The 21,589-nt window shown below is 34.5% G+C and overlaps 1 protein-coding gene across 2 annotated transcripts; it reads left to right on the top strand.

Moving 5' to 3' along the window:
- The first annotated feature begins 15,709 nt into the window (after positions 1-15,709).
- LOC108220925 (protein BUNDLE SHEATH DEFECTIVE 2, chloroplastic) lies at positions 15,710-19,598 on the top strand. 2 transcript variants are annotated; one of them, XM_017394821.2, is made up of 3 exons: positions 15,710-15,988; positions 16,347-16,608; positions 19,310-19,598. In XM_017394821.2, the coding sequence occupies exons 1-3, from the start codon at positions 15,860-15,862 to the stop codon at positions 19,381-19,383; spliced, it is 465 nt and encodes a 154-aa protein (XP_017250310.1). In that variant the 5' UTR covers positions 15,710-15,859; the 3' UTR covers positions 19,384-19,598. The 2 variants fall into 2 exon arrangements, with proteins under 2 accessions (XP_017250310.1, XP_017250309.1); XM_017394820.2 differs by having other exon boundaries at positions 15,712-15,988; positions 16,326-16,608.
- The last annotated feature ends 1,991 nt before the right edge of the window (positions 19,599-21,589 follow it).

Genomic DNA, 21,589 nt, shown 5'->3' with positions numbered 1-21,589 from the left:
TTCACGGAATCATGATAAAATCTAGATTTAATTATTTCTATTTTTTAGGTTTCAAAGAATTAAAACTCAATTTTATCATGATTCCCTGAGCAAAACAGGAATTTTTAGTAATCATATTGGAGCCAAAAACCAACTTTATGTTACCATTTTTCAATTTTGGATAATTTTAATTTTCGACTTTAACGAAATGATCACGTTAAGTTAATCAAGAATCAGTTTGAGTCAAATTTGCATGAGTGACCTATTTGAGTTTTCTTCGACGTAGTCAATCACTTATTTGATATTTAACTCCAAAAAATTCAACAGAGAAAAAGAATGTCTTCATAGAATAAATACACTGTATATAAACTAATTAAAGTGTTAGGTCCTATAAATTCACTATATAATCTGATATAGTGATCACAATCTGTAACACAGTAAGACAATGTAAGAGATTGAAAGCAGTAAACTCTTATATTCACAAAGCTTGAATGGTTACAAAAACTCTCTTAGTGATTTATAATGTATCACTAAGAGCTGCTAGGGTTCTGTAAAATATACTCGATAACTCAACTCTTCTAGAGTAACCCTAATCTGTGTTTATATAGACACAGTTACAAAATCAATCTCTGATTTGATATCCTATAAATCAGCTAATAATTCTATCAATCAAAGATTGCTCCAGTTTTCTGTTTAGTTTCCATAGTCAGCAAATCACTCCTCAGCTTCTATCCTTCCTTGAAGTATATCCGCTTCTGAGCTCTTTCCACGTGTAAACTCTGACGAATCTTGACTATGTAAACTCTGGTCAGACTTTATCAAACTCTGTCAGACTTTATCAAACTCTGTCAGACTTTACTAAACTCTGATCAGCTTCCATATTAAACTCTGATGATTCCTGTTCTAAAACAGACTTTAAGAATATTAGTAATCATCAATTATATCTAACAATCTCCCCCAACTTGTGCATAAATATGTTATGTGCAAGTTAATAGATAATTGATGATGTCAAAACATTTAAGTCAAATGCAACAGAGTTTAACTATAAAACAGAAAACTTTTAAAACTTACAGATACTTTACTCCTTAGCTTCATAGACACCATTTGCTGTCTTTAGATACCCTCTGAGGAGTTCTTTTTCAGCTTCTTCAAGCACTGTAATCATTTGTCTCTTGATCTCTCTCAGCTCTGGATCTGAAACTCCAGTTTGATAAATTGCAGCTCTGAGATCATAGATCTTGTTCTTCTTCAAGTCCCTATCCAGCCTGATATTGTAAGCTTTATCAGACTCTTCATTAAATGCAAGAGTTCTGATTCCACCTATTGTTTCAATCTTTGCTGAATTTTTCTTCATCTCCACCAGCTGTCCTTTATGATTAAGGTATTTAGGAATGAAAGGTCCAGCATTTTTATTTCCTGTAATCCCCATCTTTCTTCTGATTTGATCCTTGAGCAGGTTGGAGATGTGTTGACATGACTTGTTCTTCACAAGAAATATGTGTGAGACATATCTCAATTCTTCCCAGTGTTTAGCATAGAGATCTGCTTCAAGTACTCTAAACACTGTTCCATCAGACATGAAGTAGATAAGAATGTTATCTCCTCTGTCATTCTTCACCAACTGGACTGAATCAAGCTTGTCCATTTTGTCTTGCAATACTCCAGTTTTGGGAGCACAGAGAGATGAGGGGTCATCTGGTCTTGATCCTATACTCTGATCAAATTTCTCATATTTGGATCCCAGCCCTCCTTTATCTCTTCCTGCCTTACGATGAGAAATTGGTTGAATTGAGCCCTTTTCAAAGCTTATCTCAGTCATCAGAGTAGGCTTTGCAAATCCAGCCAGTGGAGTAGTTGTTGGTTTAAACACAGCTTGAGCTTTGTCAGAGGTTGTGTCTGTCTTTGCATCCTTATTAACTTGAGCTTTGTCAGAGGTTAATCTTTCTTTTTGAGGTTCTGCAACATGAGCTTTGTCAGAGATTGCAGCTTCTAATTTCTTTTCCTTTACAACTTGATCCTTGTCAGAGGTTGTAGACTTCTTCTTTTCCCATCCTTTCTCCAGACGTTCATCTACTTTGCTTTTGCCCTTGGAAGTATATTCATCTTCAGAGTATACCTTTTTGACTGGTAAACTCTGATCAGCAACAGTAGGTTCCTTGATCAATATTCCTTTCTCTTTTGGCTTGGTAGTTGACTTTTCAGGCTTTTGGATCTTTCCAGAGTTTATAGCTTCAACATGTTCTTTCTTTAACTCAGCTTCCTCTGCAGCAATCAACTCCAAATCCAAATTGGCTTCTGGATTTTCTTGTTCAAAAACCAATCTAGCAAGCTCTTCATCAGTCATTGGTTTGTCTGATCCAGTCACTGGTCTCTGCTTAGATCCAGATGTGAAGTTATGTGTTGGACCAGACTTAGTACTTTGCTTAGATTGTTTCTGACTGTCAGAGTTTGAAACTCTTCCACCAGTCCCTGCTTGAAATCTCTTGTGCTTGGTGAAATCATCAATATCATCATCATCATCCTTCTTCTTTCTCTTCAGAGTTTGAGTAGTAGACTTGCATTTGACTTGAGCTACTCTCTCCCCCTTTTTGACATCATCCTCATCAGGAATCAGTATGGATGTGATCAGAGAAAGTGAAGATTGGATGGCTTCAAGCTGTTTGGACATCTTCTCTTGATTTGATTCAATCATGGTCATCCGTTTGTCCAGAGATTCATTAGCAGTTACCAGCTTCTGTACATTCTCTTTCAGAGGTAGCATGGTCCTTTTCTTTTCCAGATCATTTGTCTCCTTGATACTTGCCACCTCTGTTCTGAGACTGTCTATGGATTTAGATGTTTGAGCATGAGCAGGATGAAATGTCTTCAGATAAAGAATTGTGCCTTTGAGGCTTGACATAACATCAGAGTTTGAAATTTTATGCTCTGCCATAGACAAAAATTCTTCAGCTTTAGTTGTCTCCAGAGAATGCTGATGACTAAGCCAGAGTTTATCCCATACTTCATTTGGAGGATCAACTTGAAGATCCCTGGGAAGTGGCTCAGAGTCTGTGGTCAGAGTTTGTAGCCTGGTAGTATACTGGCTAGTAGACTCCCACTTTTGTTGAGTCAAAGGAACTCCATCATTTCCATCATTTTCAGAGGAACTATCATCATCCTCAGTATCAGCCTCAGAGTTTGCTTTGTCAGCATCAGGAACAGGATCAGCAACTTTCTCCACACTGTCTTGAGCAGATTTTCCTTTAGCTTCAGACTGTGATTTGATAGTCTCTTCACCAGTCTGAGCAAGAGATTGTAGAGCTTCCATAGCTACCCTGTCAGATTCATCAACTACATCAGACCTGTAGTTGTCTGGAGCTGTATCATGAACTATGGCACCTTCTGGAATTTTCATTGGAGAAGTAGGAATTTGAGTAGAAGGTCCATGATCAGATACTGGAGTATGAGAATCAGCCATATTTGCTCCAGCTTCAGTTGTGGTAGGTTCCTTGCAAACAATTTCTTCATCTACCTCAGATGAAGTAGAAGATGCTGTAGGAGATTGCAAAGGAACAGCTGTGATAGGAAGCACCATCAGAGCTTGAGAATCTTCAGCTACTGTAGTTGATGGTGTTTGTTCTTCCTCAACTGTGAAGTCTGTTATCTCAGTAATTGGAACTTTTGCGCTTGCAGGCTTTTGAGCTCTTCTTTTGAATCGAGCTGGCTTTTGAGGACTGACTGTAACAGGTTCAGAGACTGTTGTAGGAGTAGGTTCAGAGTTTAAAGCATGTGCAGGTTCAAGATCATCATATTCATATGCTGCAACAAGTCTTCTTCTTTTCTTCTGCTTTTGAGGAGTAGCAGCTTCAGTGTTTTCTGGGATCTCAGAGTTTAGAGCTTCAGAGTTTAAGTGAGCCTCAGAGTTTACTTGAGCCTCAGAGTTTACTTGAGCCTCAGAGTTTACTTGAGCCTCAGAGTTTACTTGCTCATCAGCGTTTGGTTTCAGAACATGTGTGGCAACAGAGGTTCTTGTTCTTTTTGCAGTGGAAGGGGCTGCATCAGACTTTGCAGCCCTCTTGGACTTAGAAGCAGAAGTTCTGGGTGCTTGGGGAGAGACTGGAGATTGTTGATTTGCTGGAGGCATGTTCAGTCTTTCCCTTACTTGTGCTGGAGCCTGGAATGGCCTGAGAACTGGCCTCTTTTCATCTTTAGAGATGAGATCTTTGAAAGCCCTTTTATGCAACTTAAAAGGTCTGATCTCATCATCAAATTCTACCTCTCCAACAGATGCATTGGATAATAATTGGCAAAATCGAGAAAAATATACAACTTTACGATTTTCATTCATTCTTTCACCAATATTTCTAATAACTAATCTACCATAATCGAAATTAGTAGAATAGATCAGAGAATACCCAATTTGTAGCATGTCCATGGGTATTGCATCCCAGTTGGTAGATTTCTTCTGGAAAGCCCTGGTTATGCAATCAAAGAAGAAACTCCACTCCTTCCTGAGTCCAGGACGCTTCAATTGTCCCAGTTTGTCCAGAGAATCATAGTAGCCCAAGTCAGTCATCATAGTCCTTAGATTTGCATCGCCATTAGTGACATAAGCAGTGTCACGCTCTGAGAGGTTGAATGCTTTCCTGACTGTGGCTGGAGTAACAAAATACTCCTCCCCTTCAAATGAAAACACAATTGATGGTGATCCATTTTCACCACCATTGTCGTACTTACCCGTCCTCCAAAAACTGATGATTTGGCTTCCTGAGAGTCTGGGAGGAGCGGTAAGAGCTGTAGCAATAGCACTCTGGGCAAGAAATTGCTGCATGGGATGATAATCCCTTGGAGCTTCGGCAGTGTCAAGAATTGCTGTATAGTTATTGGGGACAAAGTCCACACCTGCATGGATGAATGTAGTAGTTGCCATTATAACAGAGTTTGTGAGTAGGGAAAGGTGTTTGAGAAAATGTTTGTGAGAAAATTTGAATTTCAGAGAGAAGAGAGTAAGAGTTTGTGAAGAGAGTGTGTGTAGAGATTGAGTGTATAAGAGAATAATGAGCAATAAAATCTGATGTGATAAACCCTTCAGATTTTGTGTAGCTGTACACGCATGTCTCTTTGTTCACATGGACACCTGTCAGTTTTTAACTGGTGGACGAGAGTTAGTGGCATGGAGAAAAGAAAGTAATCATTATGAGCGCAGTAAAACAGTGCAGTTATAAATGCTGATTACACGTTCTCCTATTAAAATGTTTTTCATGTAAACCCACTAACAATACATCCGTTTGAAATACTCCCTTCATATTCTCTGAATATTTGTACTCCTGAAATGTACAAGATTTAAAAAAATCAAGATTAAATCTCTCGAATTTTAAACTCTGAGATTTACATCAAAGAAAATAAAATTTCTAAGTACCTCAGAATAAAGACATGATTTTTAGAAAATTCATCAGAAAATCAGAGTTTGTCATAAAATCTATAGCTCAATAATGTGCTTGTGAAATTATGTGTGTGATTGAACATATGAGATCAGAGACTAGGGAATTTCACAATTTCGTAATTATAAGGTAGGCAGGAATAATTTATTTAAACTCTCAAGACATAGACAATAGGCATACTCTGATGGAGAAATGTAAAATAAATTAACCCCCCCTTTTTTTTTTTTCTTTTTTTTTTCAAGGACGCTTTTCAGTGTAAATGAATCACGACCTTTAAATATTATTGTGCAACAGTATTTCTCCAGTAATCAGAGATTGTGACTGGTCACCATAAAATCTTGGCACTTACTTAATACCAGTAAGTGTTTGGGTCTTCCCAGTCACTGTCATATAGACATCTAAGATCTCAAAGGAGTACCATGCTTTATTTACAGGGGTGTATATATCATCAGAGTTTATAATCACTGTCTAATTTACTGAGAGAAAATGCAAATTAGTCAGTCTCACTTATAATTAAGATATGTGAAATAATAGAGTCTCAATGATATCAATATGCATATAGTGTTAAGTAGTAGCACAAAATTGAGATCAAGATTAAGGAACTGAACTGAGATTTATGATTACTAATTCATATCATGCTTCATAATATCTTCACAGGTTTGTTTTCTCAGAGTAATAAAAATGAAATCATTAATCAAGATTCAGAGTTTGCAAGCATCAGAGAATATCGTCAGAGAATGACGATCAGAGAATATCATCAGAGTATAGCACACAGAGTATATCATCAGAGTATAGCACACAGAGTATATCATCAGAGAATGTCATCAGATTTTAACAATCAGAGTATATCATGGCAAATTTGTGAGCAATACATATGGTAATTTGAAAGATCTGACCAGTATGTTTACTCAGTTCCTGATATCATTCCTAGCTCATTCACCAGTCTAGTGAAGGTTGCTTCACTTAGTGGTTTGGTGAATATGTCTGCTAGCTGCTGTTCTCTGGGAACAAAGTGAAGTTCAATGGTTCCTTCCTCCACATGCTCCCTTATAAAATGATATCTTATACTGATGTGCTTTGTCAGAGAATGTTGAACTGGATTTCCTGTCATAGCAATAGCACTTTGGTTATCACAATAAATAGGAATTTTAGAAAAGGATAACCCATAGTCCAACAGTTGATTCTTCATCCAAAGAATCTGAGCACAGCAGCTGCCTGCAGCTATATACTCTGACTCTGCTGTTGATGTTGAAATAGACTTCTGCTTCTTGCTGTACCAAGAAACTAGTCTTCCACCTAGAAATTGACAACTCCCACTTGTGCTTTTTCTGTCAATTTTGCAACCTGCAAAATCTGCATCAGAGTATCCAATTAGACTAAAATCTGATTCTCTAGGATACCATAATCCCAATGATGTGGTTCCCTTGAGATATCTGAATATCCTCTTTACTGCAATCAGATGAGGCTCTCTTGGATCTGCCTGAAATCTTGCACATAGACATGTGGCATACATGATGTCTGGTCTGCTTGCAGTCAGATAGAGCAGAGATCCAATCATGCCTCTATAGTTTGTGATATCCACTGATGCACCAGTATCTTTGTCTAGTTTGGTTGCTGTTGCCATAGGAGTAGTTGCAGCTGAACTGTCTTGCATACCAAATTTCTTTAAGAGATTTCTGGTATACTTGGCTTGATTTATAAGAATCCCATCTTCAGTCTGTTTAACTTGTAAACCCAGAAAATAACTGAGTTCCCCCATCATGCTCATTTGATACCTGGACTGCATGAGCTTGGCAAATCTTTGACAGAGTTTAGCATTAGTGGAGCCAAAAATAATGTCATCAACATAGATTTGAACTAAAAGCAGATCATTACCATGATTCAAATAAAATAGAGTTTTATCTATGGTACCTCTGGTAAATCCATTCTCAAGAAGAAATTGAGCCAGAGTTTCATACCATGCTCTTGGAGCCTGCTTTAGTCCATAAAGTGCCTTGTCCAATCTATAGACATAGTCTGGATGCTTTGGATCCACAAAGCCTGGAGGTTGTTCAACATATACCTCTTCATCCAGTTTCCCATTTAGAAAAGCACTTTTGACATCCATCTGAAATACCTTGAATTTCTTGTGAGCAGCATAGGCCAGAAAGATTCTGATTGCCTCCAATCTTGCAACTGGAGCAAATGTCTCATCATAATCAATACCTTCCTGTTGTGAATACCCTTTTGCCACAAGCCTTGCTTTATTTCTTGTAATGACACCCTCACTGTCAGTTTTGTTTCTGAATACCCATTTTGTACCAACTATAGATCTGTCTTTAGGTCTTGGTACTAGGGTCCATACTTTGTTTCTCTCAAACTCATTCAGCTCTTCTTGCATTGCTTGTATCCAGTCAGCATCTTGAAGAGCTTCCTCCACCTTTTTAGGTTCTGTTTGTGACAAAAAGCAATGATGTAAACACTCATTTGCTGTAGCTGTCCTTGTTTGCACACCTACTTCTGGATTGCCAATTATTAAATCAGGTGTGTGAGATTTTGTCCACTTCCTAGCATGTGGAAGTTGACCATTTTCATCATTGGATCCTCCCCCTTGATCCATGCTCTCCTGATTCTGTTGATTATTCTCTGTAGCTCCCCCTAAGTTTGTGCTATCAGAGTTTGAATCAGTATTCTCTGATGAGTTTGTGTCAGCATTCTCTGATGAATCTTGGGTAGAGTCTGAAACATTCTGATGCTCCCCCTCAGCAAGTGCTTCATCATCATGAACTTGTAAATTTTCATCAGAGTTTGCTGTATCTTGTTCACAGTCAGAGTTTGGCTGTTCATCAGAGTTTATCGAATCAGAGAATATTTCTTCATTTTCAAAATGCAGTTTTTCATGATCATCCATATCTGTTAAGCCCATGATTTTCTTGTCATCAAATGACACATGTATGGATTCCATGATCACCTTGGTTCTTAGATTGTAGACTCTGAAGGCCTTTGTTATCAGAGGATAACCTACAAAGATGCCTTCATCAGCTTTTAAATCAAACTTGGTAAGCTGTTCTGGATGAGTCTTCAAGACAAAGCATTTGCACCCAAATATATGAAAATATTTCAGATTTGGTTTCTTTTTCTTCACCATCTCATATGGGGTCTTGCCATGCTTATTAATCAAGGTTGCATTTTGAGTGAAACAAGCTGTTTGAACAGCTTCTGCCCAGAAATAAGTAGGCAATTTAGCCTCATCAAGCATAGTTCTGGCAGCTTCAATAAGAGTCCTGTTTTTCCTTTCAACTACACCATTTTGCTGTGGTGTACCAGGTGCAGAGAATTGTTGCACTACACCTCTTTCTTTGCAGAACTCTTCCATTGTTGAATTTCTGAACTCAGTTCCATTATCACTTCTAATGATCTTCACTTTGTCTTCAGATCCATGGTCCAGTTGTGTTACATGATCCATCAGATGCAAGGCTGTTTCATCTTTAGAGTGAAGAAAATATACCCAAGTTTATCTGGTATACTCATCAACAATGACAAGAGCATATTTCTTCCTTGCAATGGATGGTACATTAACTGGTCCAAATAGATCAACATGTAGAAGATGATATGGTTTCTTTATTGAGAATTCAGTCTTACTTTTGAAGGATGTCTTTCTCTGCTTGGCCTTTTGACATGAATCACATAATCCATCAGATGTGAGTAGTGATTCAGGGAGTCCTCTCACAAGCTTTTTCTTTATAAGCTCATTTATAGAGTTGAAATTCAGATGTGAGAGCTTCTTATGCCACTTCCAACTTTCTTCTGCAGAGATCCTTGTAGACAAGCAGATTGCTTTTCCTTCAGAGTATGTAGGCAAGTGGATTTCATAAATATTCCCATGTCTGTGAGCAATCACTGCCACTTTGCCTGTTGACTTGCTTACTATCTCACTGTGTTCTTCATAGAAATCAACATGATATCCTCTGTCACAGATTTGGCTGACAGAGAGTAAATTGTGTTTTAGCCCTTGAACAAGAGCTACATTTGATATGATGACATTTCCAAGATTGATGTTGCCATATCCCAGAGTCCTTCCTATGTTGCCATCTCCATAAGAAACACTTGGGCCAGCCTTCTCCACAAACTCTGACAGCAGGGCCTTATTTCCAGTCATGTGTCCTGAACATCCACTGTCTAAGACTAGGATATTCTTCCTGTTGCCCTGCAATCACAAAGACCACTAATTGTTAGTTTTAAGGACCCAGACTTGCTTGGATCCCTTGGCCTTATTAAGTTTGTTAGCTTTTGCAGCGGTATTATTATCAGAGTTTGAGCTAACAGACTTTGCAACAGAGTTTGTACTAGAAACAGATTTTGTACTTGCAGAGCTTTTATTAAACTTCTTCAAAGAAGGTTTCAATTGATAATAATCATAATACAAACTATGATATTCTTTGCAAGTATAAATAGAATGCCATAAACTACCACAATGAAAACATGGATCTTGTGGTTTATATCTAATACTACTTTTTCTAACTCCAGACTTTGTAGGTAAAGAGTTAATGTCCTTGTTCTTCCTGCAAAAATTAGCAAGATGATTAGTATTACCACAATTATGGCATGTCTTCCTAGGTGCATTTGGAACAGGCATGTAGTTATTACTCTTGTCTATTCCAATCTTGCCATTTCTGTTTTTCCTAGGCTCCTTGTTTTTGTCATCAGACTTTACTTCTTTAAGCTTGTGTTTAAGCTGTTTCTGAGTCATCAGTCCTATGTTAACCTGTTTGGGCTTATCAGATTTTAAATTTTTGTTAATCTCTGATTTTGGTCTACTCTGTTTAGACTTAGAGGATTCAACAACAAATTTGACAGGTTTAACCTTAGGTTTTTGAGTTTTAACAAACTCTGTTTTTGATGACTCAGCTTCAGAGTTATCAGTGTAACCTAGTCCTTTCTTCCAGTTTCCACTACCTAAGATATCTTGAGTAGTTTTGCCTGAATTAGTCCATGTTTTTATGATCTCCCTTTCCTTAGCAAGTTCTGATTGAAGAGATGCATACCTCTTTAATAATTCATCTTTGACAATGACAGCATCATCTCTTTCTTTCTGAACTTCCAACATCTGAACTAATTCTTTTTCTAGAAAATCATTTCTTTTCTTTACACTTAGAGTTTCAGATTTTAATCTTTCATTTTCTAAAGTCTGATCTCTAAAGCTGATATGCAAAGTTTTAAGAAACAATCTTAACTCAGTTATATCTTCAGTATCAAAGGCAAGAGTAGAATGAGGTACCTTTGCAGTAGATTCAGAGTTGTTGTCAGTGTTTGCCATCAGAGCATAATTGACTTCTTCTTCTGAATCAGATGTATCTGTCCAGTTTCCTTTCTTGGTGATAAAGGCTTTTTCTTTTTCTTTCTTGGCTTTCTTGCATTCAGATGCAAAGTGACCCTTTTCACCACAGTTGAAACAGGTATATTTGTCAGCTTTTCCAGCTTTCCCTTCCTTGCCCTCATTCTTCTTGAAATTCTTCTTATCATAAACTTTGTCAGAGTTTCTGTCTTTCCTTGAAAAACTTTTGCCTTTGTTGAACTTTTTGTAGGCCAATTTCTTGAAGCTTTTCACCATCAATGCTGCTAACTGCATCATTTCATCATCACTGTCATCAGAGTCTGAGACATCAGAGTTTAAGTCATCAGAGTTTGATGACTCAATGTCAGACTTTGTGACATGAGCTTGTCCTTTATTCTTAGCAGCTTCCTCTTGTACTTTCAGAGCAACAGACTTTGATTTGCCCCCATGACGTTTACTTCTTTGCTCCATCTCAAGTTCATGGGTCTTCAGTCTTCCAAAAACATCATCAAGAGACATTTCTCCAAGATCAAGATTGTCTCTTATTGTGGTGACTTTCAAATCCCACTTTTCAGGAAGAGCCAGAAGAAATTTGAGGTTTGAGTCTTCAAGATCATATTCCTTGTCCACCAGAGATAAGTCATTCAGCAGTTTGACAAATCTGTCATACAGATCTGTCAGAGACTCACCAGATTTTGAGTCAAAGTGCTCATACTCCTGTGTAAGGATTGTTTTTCTGTTTTTCTTAATGGCCTGAGTTCCTTGACATCTGGTTTCCAGAGCATCCCAGATTTGTTTAGCAGTTTTGCACCCAATTACCCTATTAGACATTGCATTATCAAGAGCACTGTGCAAAAGGTGTTTCACCTTTGAGTCTTTACTAATTGACAGGATGTCCTCAGGGGTATAATCTAAAATTGAAAAATGGTAACACAAGAGAGTGGAGCTCGTTTTGGACTTCAACATGGTTACTAAAACTTGCTATTTGGTTCACGGAATCATGATAAAATCTAGATTTAATTATTTCTATTTTTTAGGTTTCAAAGAATTAAAACTCAATTTTATCATGATTCCCTGAGCAAAACAGGAATTTTTAGTAATCATATTGGAGCCAAAAACCAACTTTATGTTACCATTTTTCAATTTTGGATAATTTTAATTTTCGACTTTAACGAAATGATCACGTTAAGTTAATCAAGAATCAGTTTGAGTCAAATTTGCATGAGTGACCTATTTGAGTTTTCTTCGACGTAGTCAATCACTTATTTGATATTTAACTCCAAAAAATTCAACAGAGAAAAAGAATGTCTTCATAGAATAAATACACTGTATATAAACTAATTAAAGTGTTAGGTCCTATAAATTCACTATATAATCTGATATAGTGATCACAATCTGTAACACAGTAAGACAATGTAAGAGATTGAAAGCAGTAAACTCTTATATTCACAAAGCTTGAATGGTTACAAAAACTCTCTTAGTGATTTATAATGTATCACTAAGAGCTGCTAGGGTTCTGTAAAATATACTCGATAACTCAACTCTTCTAGAGTAACCCTAATCTGTGTTTATATAGACACAGTTACAAAATCAATCTCTGATTTGATATCCTATAAATCAGCTAATAATTCTATCAATCAAAGATTGCTCCAGTTTTCTGTTTAGTTTCCATAGTCAGCAAATCACTCCTCAGCTTCTATCCTTCCTTGAAGTATATCCGCTTCTGAGCTCTTTCCACGTGTAAACTCTGACGAATCTTGACTATGTAAACTCTGGTCAGACTTTATCAAACTCTGTCAGACTTTATCAAACTCTGTCAGACTTTACTAAACTCTGATCAGCTTCCATATTAAACTCTGATGATTCCTGTTCTAAAACAGACTTTAAGAATATTAGTAATCATCAATTATATCTAACATAAAGATAAAACTATTATCCACCGATGACTCTATGAAATCCCTTTCATCAAAATTATAGCTAAAATGTCTTATATATCGGGAGATACACGACCCTTTCGACAATCTCTTTCAAACATAAAGATATATAAAGATCGAGCAAAAACAAAGTAACACGAGTCAATATATAATATTTATGTATATTATATAAAATAAGAAAGATATATTTATTAATAAAATATTATTGAAAACGTGTTTGTATATATTTTATTAAAATAAAATAACATAAAATCCAAGGAAGAGAATTTTTTTAGTGAGATACTGATGAAAATAATAGCTCGTCCCAAATCTCTTGTCTTATTTTGATTTTTTTGTGGTCAAATTGACCAAACTTTGACTGCCGTTTATTTATATTTTTTTATAATTTACAAGATTTGAAAAATACATATTAAAGTAGATAACTAGTGATACATATGTTATTACATTTATTTATATTTTATGTACAGTATTTAATCAAATTTTGGTAAATTTGACAAAAAAAAAGGGTATGTCCAATGACGCATGCTATAATGATCGGCTAAATTCGACTAGTAAAATATTATGTAAATTTTGTTGAACTTGTAAGACATTATTCTTCGATGGTATTGACTATATTGGTTAGCTACAATTTAAAAGTAGTATGCTATTAATATTTTAAATAGTTATAAATATAATATATCATAATAATAAATGATGTGTAATCTTTCTACAGAAGACATGTGGAGGTTCGATAAATTAGTCATCAATCTAAGTTTGGATATAATTATGTTGAAGAGATTGAGATAGTTGAAATGTGATATTTTCAAAGGCTTACGATATGCGAAGTGTTGCATCGAAAAACTAAAATTAATATTAAAAGTTTGAATATTTTCTCAAAAAAAGTATTGAGTTTATTATACTATAAATATATATGTATATACAATATACAATTAATAAGATTGTAACTATTATTTATGTCTTTTACATGTTTAAAAAAAATTATTCAAGATTATTGAATATAAAATTATAAAATTTAAGTTTGTGACAAAGAAAAAGTGATACCCATTTGTGGTTGAGTATATAATCTAAGGGGTTAATCATCAAAAAGTCACTTATTGCATCTATCAAGTGAGTCACCGATTACAAAACTGACTCAAATGAGTCACTTGTTTAAAAATTTGTACAAAAAATATCACTCTATCGTTAGTCGAAATTCTTAAAAATATCAGATATTGAGTTTCACACCTTTTTTATGGTTGATTTTACATCCAAATAAAAAGTTTCAAGTTCTACTATTTTAGATAATATTGTTAGATTTTTAAAAATTTATCAACTGTCTATTTTTAATTTTTTGATTGTTGTTTGATTATATAAAAATAAAGAGTAGATAATTTTTAAAAAATCTAAAAATATTATCTAAAATACTAGAACTCAAAATTTTTTATTTGGAAGTAATACCATTAGTAAAAAAATATGTGAAACTAAATATATAGTATTTTAAGAATTTCGACTAACGACGACATAGTGATATATTTGATAAAATTTTTCAAATGTGTGATTTTGTTGAGTCAGTTTTGTCTCGGTGACTCACTTCATATATTTGGAGGCGGCACTTGATAATTAACCTTCTAAATAGCTGCTTAATAATCTGTTATGTTTTGTTCTAAAAGTTGGTGTTTAAATTAATCCTGGTTTTTAATTTAATGAACAAATATTTGTAGAGAACCATTTCATCTAAAATCTTAAGGTGTCAGAGCATCTTCAATAGTCTCCTAGTTGGCTCCTATATATAATATAAAATAATAAGCTCCTAAGAAGTTAGTACATTACAAAGAGTTTGAACTCCAATAATGCTCTCTATACTCACTCCTAACATCATATTTTATTATTATTTAAACTCCACTATCATAAAAGTTCAAAGTCACATGAGTGAGAGTGAATATTGTATTAAAAAAACAAGTTAAGAGACATGTAGTTGCTCTTAAAAGAGAGGAGAGAGAAGGGGCTCCTAGTGTTTTTAGGAGCCACTAGGAGTCTATTGGAGCTCACTTTTTCGTTATTCTTCTTATTTTTGATCTTAAGAGCCAATTTAAGAGGTTATTGGAGATGCTCTTAGAGCATCTTCAATAAACTCTTTATTTGAGCTCTTAAATTAAAAAATAAAGAGTCATGCTAAATTTTGAGCTCCAACAAACTCTTAGAAGCTTTTTAAAAGCTTAAGAGTCTCTTCTCTCTACTCAATTGTAGGAGCCACTAGATAGCTCTTAACTAATATTTTATTATAAGTTTGTTACACTTTCTCTCTTTCTTTCCACTTTTTTTTGTCTTCTTATGAGTTCAATGTACTTTTAATAATATAAAAACAAATAAAGAGTGGATATAAAGAACATTGTTGGAGTACATGTACACTAAATTGCTAAGAGCTAATAATTTATATTATATCTAAGAGCGATTCTAAGAGTCTGTTGGAGATGCTCTTAGAGAAAGCTCCTTTAGAGCATCTCCAATAGACTCCTCAAATAAACTCTCAACTCTACATTTAAAGAGGATATGAAAAACTAGAACTCCAGTGGACTGCTAGTAGCTCTTTAAAAAGTTAAGAACTTATTCCCTCTCCTCTCTTTTAAAGAGCATTTAAGTGTTCTTAACTCATTTTCATAGAATTAAAAAATCACTTTTTTCTGTTTCTATTCACTTCAATCAAGTTCTCTTTCCAACTTTCCACTCAACTAATAATAAAATTTGAATAAAGAGCAAGTATAAAGAGTTGGTTGGAGTTGTTATGATATTCAATATATTAACTTATTAGGAGTCACATATTATAATATATTTAAAATTTTTTAAATAAGAATTTAAGAACACCATTGGAAATGCTTTTATGGATCTTAGACTTATATTTCAATACACCTCTCACTCACGGCGTCCATCTTTGAGGTATAAATTATCTTCGTGTCCGATAAAAATTACCTTCGTGTCCATTTTAAATTTTGAAAATATTGGGGTTGACAGGGGCTTGAACCCGATACCTCCCACAAACCAGAACATTACAACAATATTCAATTAATTTATTAATCTCCTATCAATTCATTTAATTCCCGGTTAACTTCACCGTACGAGACTGCTGGTGTGTAACAAGAGACAGAGAGAAACGAGACTACAATTTGATGAATCCAAACCCATGAACCAGTTATCCTCTGTAGCTCCCACCCCCTGTTGTTTCATTTCCGATACAAATGAATTATTCGATAAATATGATTGCTACACAAACTAATACTTGTTGTTTTCTCACCAATTCACTTCACGGAGGCGTTCCTCGAATCTCCGCCGCTCCTTTCTCGTCTTCTCCGCCCCAGCTTCTTCAGGTTTCCGTTTATCTATATCTTTTTTTAACAGTCTAATTTATCATTATAGACAAGATTGTATACATTTTATTCTAATTAATTGGATCTTAGTACTAAGAAACAAGAGTAAAAACAGTTCAACACGCAAAACAACAATTCAAGATGATAGAATTATGTAATAGGGAAGAGTAATATATGACATGACATGCTGCAAGCTCATATGTTAAATTGACTAGGAATTAGGAATGTCTTATTTTGCGCGTTGGAGCTTTAGGTTCAATTCATTTCAATAGAGTAGATGAATGAATGAAAGTTGTGTTTGATTACTCGTATATAGCTGTAACAAACACTTTTTCAGTTTTATTTTTTTTCTCTGCAGCGTCGATCATGCGTAGTTAGGAATGCGTTTGGGAAAAATAGAAACCCTGAGTCTTTGTTCTGTTACGACAAAGCTATACCTGAGGAGATTATTGAGAAGCCAATTGGTATATCCTTGTCTCAAAAGGATGTTGGAGATAATACCAGGTGTCCTGAATGCGAGGCCAAAGGTGCTGTACTTTGTGCCACTTGCTCTGGTTCCGGCTTATACGTGGACTCTATAATGGAGAGTCAGGGAATTATTGTCAAAATCCGATGTCTAGGTAACCTCATGCTCTCCTATCCATGTCAAAAGGCTTAAATTCATAACTTAGAAATATGCTTTTATCTCTATGCTGTGGAACACTTGTTTGCTTGCTGTGTTTTTATTAAGCATCATTTCTGTACCCTAGATTTTCTAGTAATAACTATAAGTTTAAGGTTATTTCAACAGTTTATGGGTTTAGTTTTGATTATCCCGCATCATGGTTCTCACGTTGATAAGTCGAAGCGAGTTGATGGACCTCCGGCTAGATGACTAGTCAATTAGTTGTAGAATAGTTGTAGACTAAGCTTTAAAATATAATATACATAATACATTAAATATACATGATGTAAGGTAGGTTTCTAATTTCTAGCACCTTCCACGACGGTTTATTTCATAATCTAAGGAATTAAGGATCAAACACTTAAAAGAATGAGAAAAAGCTGAAAGAGTTAACAAATAACAACAAAAGAAAGTACTTGTGATCTTGTAAAATATGTCACAATTAACAAATAACAATTGTGTGATACTGTGATATGATCTAGTTTGTGATGAAGTATGAACTGGTTCTGGTAGTGCAGTGCAGCAACAAAATTATGCAGAATTAATTGTTCACAATGCAGATTGCAGAAAAACATAGCAGAAGTAATAATCTGCAAAAAAGCAGAGCAGAAGCAATAATCTGCAGAAAAATAGAATAGAAATGCAGAACGAAATATGCACGAAGTCAAAACTGCAGCTCGACTAGTTAACCGCTTACTCGACTATTCGATCGAAAGACATTCAGCTAGTCGATATCCCTTCATCGCTTAATCAACTAGTCAAGACTACTCGACCAACATGAAAATCATGACTTAATATTCTTTAGTAGGTCATTAGTTTGTTTAACAATTATTTTTTTTCTTTTTTGCTTGCCGTGGATTTAAGAGCATCTCCAACACAACACGAAAACTCCAAAATGTTGTAACTTTTGGTGTAAAAGTTACTCCAACTTAGCTCCACAACAGTGTACACCAAATGAATAGTGTGACACCATTATAGAATTTTTCAGAACTCCAAGCCTTATGTTTGATAACAAAAACTTTATTCCATCCATGTCCTATTTATATTCTTTTATATCCCAACAGAACATATACTCTTGAAAAGTTAAGAGGGAATGTATCTTGTCATAGAAAACATATTTTTTTGGTGTGTAATATATAGGGGGGAAAGTCCGCGCCATTGTTAGTGCCAAGACCCTGGAATAGTGAACACCAAGTGAAGAGCCGCCCTCCGGGAACGTCGAGAAGGGGGATGCAAGTGGGTTGGAGGAGATTTTTTGAATGGTGTTGTTTTTACACCAAAATAATGTAAAAGTTGCACCAAAATAGTGTAACGGGTAAGATGGTCTAATATATCATATGTTTGCATAAGACCATCACCAACCCATGAAACCATTTTGGTGTAACTTTTACACTATTTTGGTGTAAGAATTACACCATTCATAATAACTACTCCAACCCTTTGCACTATATGTTGCACCAAAAAGAATCTTTTGTTATAACTAGATATATTCCTCTAAACTTTTCAAAAAAATTTGTTGATATGATAGGATATAGATGGGATATAGATGGAACAAATTTGTTTTATTAACAAACATAAGGGTATACTTGGTATTTTGAAAAACTCTAAAATGGTGTAAAAACTACACCAAATGAAAATTGACACCAAATTGGTGTCACACTATTCATTTGGTGTTATTTTTACACCATTTTAGAGTTTTGGTGTTGGGTTGGAGATCTCTAAGTAGGATGTACATAGAAAGTTGACTCATGTTTTAAGATTCTCTGATCAAAATTAAGAAATGTATAGTACTATCATGTGCTGTCACATGCTTACATGGCACATGTAAAGGCATGGCTGTCAAGGTTCTTACTGTGGTGTGTAATCGTTTGTTTTGGTGACAAACTCATTTAGGTATTCTCGACAAACTAATGTAGTAGTTGTATCTTCCGTACAATAAGTTATCTTGGTGGAAAATGTCCAATTTTCAGATATGGAGCGTTTCATGGGGACTGTGTTTTTAATTCCAAAAATCACCCTATATTACTGCCAACTCTCCACTAAATTGCTGCCATGAGATCTTAAAGTTCAATGATCACAGAGACTTAGGAATTTTTTTTAAAAGGGAGGCTGCAAAGTATTTTTGTGTATATGTTTGTGTTGCATGCTCCAATTTGTGAATATATGCAACCTTGTAGAAACATTTAGTAAGGGTGTCATAGTAAATATGAAGAATAAAAAATAATACTACATACATTTACAATATGTTTGAACCCTTACTTTATTACAAGAAGTCCAGATTAGGGACTGTGAATATTGTTAGAATGTAATGTAACGTCTGCCGCTTTCTGTTATCTTTTATTTAATCTGGCATATATAATGGAATTTGACCTTTATCTTATGGAAGCTCTTGCACACAGTGATAGAGCTGTTTGTTAATTTATTCTTTTCAGTATAATAAAATGTTTCAAACAGTATGACCTAGTTCATGAGTATTTTCTTTACTTCGCAAAGCAGTAGAAGTTTTCTTATTTCTGCTTTAATGCTTTGTAATGCTGCATTGCTTCATACTTGACATATACCTTGTGTATATATTTGATTACCAAGTGTTTTTTTATGTAAGAAATTTTACAATTTATTATGCACTTTTTTTTAATATGCTTAATATTTTCATGCAGGTTGCGGTGGAACTGGTAACATTATGTGCTCAGAATGTGGTGGTAGAGGTCATGTTGGATGTCCTAATTTGTAAGGGTCGAACTTGTATTGTGTTGCATCCTGTTTAGTATCTTGTATTTAATCTGGTTTGAAAGTTTCCAGCATGTCCCAGTTTTTGTTGCAAATTCCTTTAAGAGTTTTTCATTTCTTTCAGCACCATAAATATTCAGTAAATTTTGTATTACATTGATAGTAACCTCTTTATCATAGAATAGAAGAAAATAATATACAATTAACCTTTTTTAATTACTTGTGGATATCTATCTATCTTTTCTGGTAAACCATACTACAGTGTGATTTATATATGATCTGGCTACCTGACAATATTTCTGAGATTTATGTTTCTTTTGAAATAAATGTATATCTCTGTATTCCTTTCAACTCCATTGGCATTAGTCGGGTCAAAGAACACAGATATAGGATGTTACCGTTGCTAGAAAACTAGAAACACAGGAAAGATGATTTAACTAGGAGGAGCATGCAAGCTAGGAGTTTAATGTGAGGCGATAATGCCCACTGTTGATAGGGAGTGTAGCAACTGGAAAAGACCCTCGACTGGAATTGTTGAATCAGGTATTGATCTAACAAGAGTGTATGGATCAGTTAATTGCTGAAGTAATGGCCAAAGGGGTTGCAGATAGACTTTCAGCTGAACAGTTTAACAAAAGGCCTAGCCAAAGGGATGCTCTCATGCTTCCTTATGGATTATAGCTGCTCATCAATTCCATAAAAAACCATTTATCTATTCCTGCGATAATATTGAAGCAAGGGGAGAGCCGGAGAGGCATGTACCACTTTTGTGGGTGGAAATGGTGAGAGAGATTGCCATCTGGAGTACGAAAGTAATGTTTCTGAAAGAGCTTCTGAGAGAAGTCCTTTGCATTCTTGTATGGCTTTACCTGCTTGCTGAAAGAAATAGTTGAGGGAAAACCAAACAGTTTGCTGGGAGGCACGTTGTCTTGAGATTTGAGGGTGAAAATAATAAGACTGTTTGATCTTGACCGTAAATTCTCAATTAAATCAAACTCTTTACAAAATGACACTCGCTCTATTACACCTGACCTTCTGAACGACAGTGTTCATGTTTCATGTCAAAGGAACTCGATGTTGGGCTAATCACAAAAGTTTAGCTAATTTTGACAATCTACTTTTACCGACATCTGGTTTAACTCGACGCCGGATAAATTTAAAATAATAACTTATACTTTGTCCAGTTAAGATATCCATATTAATTTATCTTTCATATGATGAGTTAGTAAAATATAATAAATAAAAAGAAATTTGATAGATTATTAATTTAAATAATAATATCAATTTTATTATACAAAATCATAAAAATAGAATAAGTGATTCATAAAATACCTCTCCTTTTTTCTCTTTTAAATCACTTTTCTGATATATTTTTTAATTTTTAAATTCAATTTTTATTTATTATATAAACAAACTCTTTTCATTTAAAATCAAAAATGATTTAGACTCTGTGTTTAAAGTCTGTGACAAAACAGTCATGTTGCCAATGTAGCTTTCATTTCAAACCCCTAATGCAAGTTCAGACTTCAGACCCATCCCTAATACTCCCCACCAAGAATCAGGGTCGACCAGACTCAAAACTACTGCAAAACTGGGGGTAGAAACACGCACCAAAGATCCACAGTTTTTCACTTAATAGTTACTCCCGAATGTTGTGAGGAAGAAAACAATTGTGATATACATATTATTATTTTTGAATAATATTGAAATATTTATTTAAATGAATAAAATACTAAAAATATATGCACATACATTTTTACACAAAAACTTCACACAGAAATGGAAAAAAAAATGCTTGTTTGTAAAAGGAAACAATAGATCTAAAAGATTTATTTCAATATATCATACAAATTACTTATTTTTATAAAGAATGGTATTCTTGTTATATACTTAATATTAAAAATATTATACAAATATCAAATTCTCTTAAATAAAGCTTTATCTTTACGTAGAGGGGTTTAAAACCCGGAATTTAAGCCATTGATTTTAAATGTATGTTTGTGTAATAAGTCAAAAGTCGGTTTAAAGTTATAAATAAGTCGGAAACTGACTTAAACCAAATGTTAATTTGAGTTTTTTTCAGTAAATTAATTTTTTTAAACTTTATTATAATAAAAAAATAATATTTATTATTATATTTTTAATAACTTATAAATCATCAAAATTATCTATACAAACATTTTAACATCCAAATTATCTTATTAACTCAT

The sequence above is a fragment of the Daucus carota genome, chromosome 5 (genome assembly GCF_001625215.2).
Source record: "Daucus carota subsp. sativus chromosome 5, DH1 v3.0, whole genome shotgun sequence".
Lineage (NCBI taxonomy): Eukaryota > Viridiplantae > Streptophyta > Magnoliopsida > Apiales > Apiaceae > Daucus > Daucus carota.
Note: the sequence above shows the minus strand (reverse complement) of the source record. Positions and strands in the feature narration are given on the sequence as shown.

Bases quoted from the DNA above. Each gene is read 5' to 3' on its own strand.
- LOC108220925 (XM_017394820.2), top strand. From the start codon at position 15,860: ATGAATTATTCGATAAATATGATTGCTACACAAACTAATACTTGTTGT. The intron at 15,989-16,325 runs GTTTCCGTTTAT...ACACTTTTTCAG, and splicing joins CTCCGCCCCAGCTTCTTCAG to TTTTATTTTTTTTCTCTGCA. The intron at 16,609-19,309 runs GTAACCTCATGC...ATTTTCATGCAG, and splicing joins TGTCAAAATCCGATGTCTAG to GTTGCGGTGGAACTGGTAAC.